Here is a 7,043-nt window from a genome sequence, read left to right as displayed (position 1 = left end):
TTTACAATTAACTTAAACGTTTGAGTTTATTTATAATTATTTTTTTAGTTAATTTATATTGTATCAATGTATCTTGATTTGAACGAATCTATCCCATTTTTTTTAATGAAATAATTTTACAAATACACATGTAAAAAAAAAACCAACCATCCACATTTCAAAACCAATATCTGGTTATCAAAAATTGTATTTACTATTGATGAACAAAAATTGTGTAGTTTTATTATTTCGTTCAATTTTATTTGTCAAACTTTTGTGGGCCATTACTGGCTTACGCTAAATCGAGTCAATTCCAACAAGTTGTTTTATAAGCCGCCTAACAACGTAACGACAAAACTAAAAACTTTCTCTTTCCTTTCTCCAAAAATGGGTCTCTGCTAGAAACCTCAAACCTTTTGAATGTTACAACTTTCAATCTTTCCTGAAAATTGTTAAAATTTTTGTCTTTGGATAATAATAAAATATTTAATCTCGTTTCCTTGACTCTTCCATTGTGAATGGAGAGAGAGGGAAACGATTATGATTTGGGAGGAGACAAGTCTCTCCCTGTTTCTTCATCTTTGGATGATAATGATAAAAATTCCATTTTGAACTCTACCCTTTTGTTGGATCATGTTGGAGAGGTCACCCTTACCTTTCACTCAAATGGGTTGTCTTGGAAATTGATGGAACCATTGGAAAATGTATGTTATTTTATGTCCCTTTTGATTGCTTTCAACATGTTTGTGCAAATTCCTGACTTATCTTGTAAAATTGATAATGGGTCATTTCTTAGTCTATGTTGGTTTGCTTGTTTTTTAAAAGCAAATGTTAGTGGTTAATTTATTAGAGGAGGGTGAAATGTAAGTAGCTGTGATTGAATCCTGAACTTCCTTCGTAATACTCCTTTGGTGTCCCAATCCAAATAACTGGGCTAATTCTACGGGGTGAAATTGGTAACGGGTCATGTCTTAGTTTATGTTGGTTTGTTTTTCTTTTTTGTTTTTGTTTTTTTATAGATTAGTGGTTAATTTGTTAGGGAGGGTGATATGTTAGAAACTATGATCGAACCCTATACCTCCTTTATAATACTTATTTGGCGTCCTAACCCAAACAATTGGGCTAATTTTTCAAGGGCGTTTAGTGGTTTCGTTTGCCACCCTTGTTTAAGGATTCTAGTATGCACGAATGGCGTTGTTGTCAAATTGGGAATTGACTTCAGAGGCGCTATAGTGTAGCAGTATTTGAACAAATTGTTATTGTTCTGCAATATGCTATTTAATACAAAATGTTGTCAAATTAAAATATTATAGCATTCTATGATAGCAGAATTTAAACAAACAACTATTTTCTGTAATCTGCGATTGACAACCCTGATGAATGGATGAATATGTTCTTCAATCTAATTCTATGATGGTTCACATGTTGTGTTGTTGTATGCTGTAATTTAATATTTTGACTGGAATTAAAGGCCATTCTGTCATTGTTTGTTCTAGTTCTCATCATGATTGAGAACGATTTTGCTTTGAGTAGCTTTTTGTGTATGTTTTGTCCAAACTTATTACACTCAAGGGGTAAAAGATTTAGTCTCAAACCTTGGTTTTTTTGCTGTTTAAAGTGAAGTTTATTGTATGTTTCTCATGATCATTGTTGCTTGTGGATGATTGATTTGACTCCAAGTTTAGATTATGGACTTGGTGCTTGAATTGCATATCGTTTTTTTCATATGAATATGCCTGTGACTGCATTTGATGTACTTGTCATTTTATCATTTCATACTTTATGATCATATTCTTTTTTGTGTTTTATAAAAATGCATTCATGGATGAGATATGATGATGAGCTCTGAAGCTAGTGCTTGAGCCGGTATATGTAAACTCAGAACTAACGATTTCAGTTACTCTATGGAGTGCCTATACGTCATCATTCCACTAGCTAGTACCGTAAATTTCTCATGAATTAGTTATTGCTAAATTTTCCTAACATACCGCTTCTTCCAAAATTCTAATTAAAATATTAATTTCATTAATTACTTCTAATTTTTTTTCTTAATTTCTGAAACGTTTAATGGAACAGGATGTTTCATCTTGCTTAGGCATTAAATATGTTTCCAAGATCGTTACTGAGATCAAACTTTCAGACATATATGCTGTTGAGTTGATTGATAACCGTTTGACTCACATATCAAATCTCCCTCGCACCACTGAACGTACATGTTCCGGTCATGACATAAAGGTTTGTTGTTGTTCTTGGTTATAAAATTCTGTTCTCTATAGGTTTATCATGTTTCATAGTTTTTTTTTTCCTTACAATTATGCAGATGTACTACTTTACGGTGCATGGTTTTATAAGGAGCAAGAATCAACCTTCGCAGTGGATCCTAGCTGAATACACTTTCGGTCATAAACATTTGCAAACATGTCAAATGTGGGTAAATCAACTTAATGAATCTTTGAAACTTGAAATTGAAAGACCGAAGAATCTTCTGGTATGCTCTGCTATTGGTCGAACACATGCTTTATAATTTTCTTTTTATTTTCATTGATTAATTAAAATGAACTTTTGCCAGATATATTATTTCTGATTCACTAGGTTTTTGTTCATCCAAGGAGTGGGAAGAGTAATGGCTGTAGAAACTGGGAAGCTGTGGCTCCGATATTCTCGCGTGCCAAAGTGGAAACAAAGGTGAAACTTTAGCATCTCCAGTGATTTCCTGAATGGATAGCTACCAATTAACTTATAACATATGTTTATGTATGTTTTTAAATTTAATCAGCTGAACTTGTCTAAGTCGCTCATATTGAGTCTTCAAATGGGCCTTCTACCGATGTTTTTAAAACCGAACTAGACATTGAACCGGCAAGACTTCCAAGTCCTGGTCATATTCTTTCAATTGCCTGAACTGGAACAAGACTGCGGTGAAACTGCTCAAATAATCAAACCATAGACAATGCTGGTTGAACTGTCTGATTCAGTTTTTAAAACATTGTCTTCAACTCTTGCTGAACAACTTTACAAATCTTATTTTGTGTGCATTTGTTTTTGCAAATGAGCTTGACTGATCTTTATTTAAGCACAAAAAGATTGATGGCTTGTCTTATGCTTGAGCTTTTGCTCAAATTAATATGTTTTTATTAAGTTATGCTTGAGCTTCTGCTAGTATTGGTGTGTAACATTAATCTATTCACATCAATGCTAAAGTTTTTGTTCCCCCAATACTTCAAATTAGAGCAAGAGAATATCAGCTTTATAATCTAATAAGATTGTTGACGGGATCTAAGTTATCAATTTTTATTTTCTTCACCAGGTGATTGTGACCGAGAGAGCAGGACAAGCATTTGATATGATGTCAAATATAACAAATAAGGAGCTTAACTCTTATGATGGTGTTATAGCTGTTGTAAGAACTTAACTCCAATCTTTTACATTGTACTATATTATATTGAAATTTTGCCGTTGATATCAGTTAGTTTGATATACAAATAGTGGTAGGTTTATACAGAAATAGTAGAAAGTAGATACTTTGTTCCCCACTTCATAGATTAAAAACAAAATATAGAATATAAAATAATGTAAATAAGGTAGTCACAGCTTCATATTATCATGTACATAGAGTAAACAGGGTAACAACAATCGTAGTAATTTTTTGCAATTTAGGATTATGCGCAGACACAATAATCTCCATACGGTGTGTGTAGGATACATATCAAGTCAGACGGATTTTTTTATGTGAGAATGAGAGGAGTAGATTTTAACCTATGGATCTAATTACGAATAGTCATGATTAAAACATTAAAGTCACGTGCCTTTTTTAAGTATTCATGCGACTGTCAACAAAAAAGTTATCTCACTTCATACATACAAATATATGAAAAAAGTCATATGCATATTCCTATTATGAATCTAATTTGTTGATATGTTTATGTTGAGGCTTCATGTTGTTGAAGTTTTCAACATTGTTTTTTATTTAGATGCATTATTTAATCTCTTTCCAAGTTGCCTTGTTTCTTTCAAGTTTCAAGTGATCTTCTTAGGTTCTTTTTGAGTTATCGTATTCTTCTAATTGAGATGGTTCCAGGGTGGTGATGGATTTTTCAATGAAATCCTAAATGGGTTTCTTTCTCCCAGGCTTAAAGCTCCCTACCCACCAACTCCTCCTGATTTTGTTCATTCGGCTAAGGATAATGGTGATTCCTTGGTTGTCGACGAAAATGAAATACTTGAAGAGACTTCAAGTCAAAGTGAAGACCAATTTCCTCTGATTTCAAGTCCAAACCAACGTGCCCCTAAAATATCGAATTCTAGTGAGTTCAGTTTATCTGTAGTTAGTTAAGTTTCAAACAAATGCTTCATACTTGTGATCTCTAGTCGACTCATCCATTTATATATCTTTTATTGGATGTCATTGAAATTACAGTAACTGAAATGAGTTTTGAAATTGAGAACAGATAAGGATAAATTCAGAAGTAATTTGTAAATTGCTTGTGATTTGCATGAGCATGTTGATATATCGGAAAGAATGAATGCAAGTTGTATTTACAAGAACAATAATTAAGAATTGAGCTACTTCCTCTAGTTTTGAATATAAGAAAAAGTTGGGTCAACAAAAGTGAAAATATTTGGTTCAAAATTTGGACCAAATACATTCATTTTCGTTGACTCACTTTATCTTATATTTGAGACTGGAGGGAGTATTTTCTAAGACCCTTTCCAATGCTACATTTACTTGTAGTATTTCTCATGCTGTATTAGTTACAGTCTTCATTCCAATGTTTCATTAATTGCAAATTTTCAAGGTATCATTGGTATCAGTAAACATGTTAATACCTCTGTCGTTAATTATAAGCACTTTTTGAGAAAATAATTTGTCCCTAAATATAAAATCTATTTCAAATCACTAGATGTATTTATTATTTTTCCAAATATATCCCTTAGTAATATTACTAATTTATCTTGGAAGACGAAAAGTCAAAGTTGACCACATTCATACACAAAGGGGTATTTTAGGAACATCAACATACAAAATGACATTAAATACACTACCTGCTTTTTTTTTTTTTTTAATATATGTAAAAAAAGCAAAAGGTGTTTATAGAAAGGGACAAAGGTAGTAGTTTTTTTAATATTTTAGTAATTATTGTGAAATGTTAGTTTTTGCAACCACCATTTCTATTCCCCTTTACATTATCTAGTTTATTTCATAGAAATGGAAAACCACAATGAAAAGAAAAAAGAAAAAAACTAATAACAATTTTATATGTTGTGTCTTTTGAAGATTCAGAAGATAAGGCTCCCGAGTTTCCTGTTCCTAATGAATGGTTTAGATTTGGGATCATTCCCGCAGGTTCAACCGATGCCATTGTGATATGGTAACTTTTCTTCTTCCTAGTATTTTTTACTTTTCGGTTCTGCACAAACAAAAGACATGAGATATATTTCATATCTGAAATCATATTAAAATCTAGCTGAATGACGTTCTATTGTGTTGAATGAGAAGAAAATATTGAGAAAAATGTTGAATAATCTGTGTTTCAACTATACAACGGAATTTTTTTATATAGACTATGAATGATAGATACACATAATGACATGAATACTTACAGACTTTCTATTTATTTACATACTAACATTTATTTTCAACACTCCCCCTCAAGCTGGAGCATTGCAACCAACTTGTTACATATATAAATAATTCTAGAACCTCGCAATGACTTTGTAAAAACATCTGTCAATTGATTATTAGAATTGACAAAGTTAGTGATGAAGTGTCCAATTCGATCTTTTTCTAACAAAATGGTAGTCTATTTCAATATGCTTGGTCCTCTCATGAAAAATAAGATTTGAGGCAATGTGCAATGCAACTTGATTATCACATATTAGTGTCATTGGGCTGACCTCTTCAAATTGAAATTCTTTTAGTAACTGTTTCAACCAGATGAGCTCACATGTTACTAGTGCCATGACCCTGTGTTTTGCCTCAGTGCTGAATCTTGCAACAACATTTTGTTTCTTGCTCTTCCAAGATATTAAATTTCCTCTGACAAGTACACAGTACCCAGAAGTGGATCGTCTATTAATGGGGGAGCCTGCCCAATCGGCATCTGAGTAACCAACTATCTGAGGATGTCTTCTATCTTCATAAATGAGACATTTTTCAGGTGCACTTTTGATATATTTAAGAATCCGGATTACAACATCCATATGTTCTTGGCAAGGAGAATTTAAGAATTGGCTTACCACACTGACAACGAAGGAAATGTCAGGACGGGTGACTGTGAGATAGTTTAATTTTCCAATCTTCTTGAATCTGATAGAGGCTCCCCCTGATTATGTAGGAGTTTGACATTTGGATCCATAAGAGTATCAACTGACTTGACATTTAATAGACCTGTTTCTTCAAGAATATCCATAACATATTTTCTTTGAAATTACAAGGCAATCCTTAGATTGAGCTACCTCTGTTGAAAATATATTTATATTTATTACATACCATGTAAATAGGGATAATGTCTCTTATATTTATTTTTGTATTTATTGTCTTGAGCCTATATAAAACCGACTCTGTTGTGTAGTTCAGACACGGTTTCACCATATGTCTCTCATTTTCTCTTATTCAACATGGTACCTAGAGCCTATTAAGAAAGACAACCCTATACCGTAATTACCCCGGGACCCACTGTCCTTATATGAGATTTTTTTTCTTCGATAAACCGTGTCCCATTTCCGATTTACCCCTTCTTTGTCGCTTTTCAGCAGATCAGTCGCAGTACTATTCATCGCGCACAAATATTGTTTTTATGCCTTTTCCGCCACTGTTTCGTTGCTGGTTTTAGGTAATTGCTTATTGATTATGGCTACTTATGAAGATTTTCTTCGGTGGGTAGAGTATTGTCAGAACTCGAGTTCTGCTATTTCGGCCGCACAAAGTGGTAATTCACCTGTTTGCATCTCACCTTCTCATAGCCCATGGATTCTCGATTCTGGTGCATCTGACCACATCACTGGTAATAAGGCTCTTTTCTCCTCTCTCACAACTTCTGGTTATTTACCTAGGATAGTCTCAG

At 33.0% G+C, this 7,043-nt stretch overlaps 1 protein-coding gene across 2 annotated transcripts in view; it reads left to right on the top strand.

Moving 5' to 3' along the window:
* Positions 1 to 321: 321 nt before the first annotated feature.
* Positions 322 to 7,043, top strand: part of LOC101493210 (ceramide kinase) — a 15,119-nt gene continuing 8,397 nt past the window's right edge. Inside the window, exons 1-7 of one of the 2 annotated variants that reach the window (XM_027335095.2) lie at positions 322 to 683; positions 2,056 to 2,214; positions 2,300 to 2,467; positions 2,572 to 2,664; positions 3,287 to 3,379; positions 4,058 to 4,283; positions 5,261 to 5,348. In XM_027335095.2, the coding sequence (XP_027190896.1) occupies positions 498 to 683; positions 2,056 to 2,214; positions 2,300 to 2,467; positions 2,572 to 2,664; positions 3,287 to 3,379; positions 4,058 to 4,283; positions 5,261 to 5,348 (1,013 nt within the window). In that variant the 5' untranslated portion in view covers positions 322 to 497. Of the gene's footprint in view, positions 684 to 2,055; positions 2,215 to 2,299; positions 2,468 to 2,571; positions 2,665 to 3,286; positions 3,380 to 4,057; positions 4,284 to 5,254; positions 5,349 to 7,043 lie in introns of both variants that reach the window. The other variant, XM_004499569.4, reaches the window with a different exon arrangement.

The sequence above is a fragment of the Cicer arietinum genome, chromosome 5 (assembly GCF_000331145.2).
Source record: "Cicer arietinum cultivar CDC Frontier isolate Library 1 chromosome 5, Cicar.CDCFrontier_v2.0, whole genome shotgun sequence".
In the NCBI taxonomy this organism is placed as follows: Eukaryota; Viridiplantae; Streptophyta; class Magnoliopsida; order Fabales; family Fabaceae; genus Cicer; species Cicer arietinum.
Note: the sequence above shows the minus strand (reverse complement) of the source record. Positions and strands in the feature narration are given on the sequence as shown.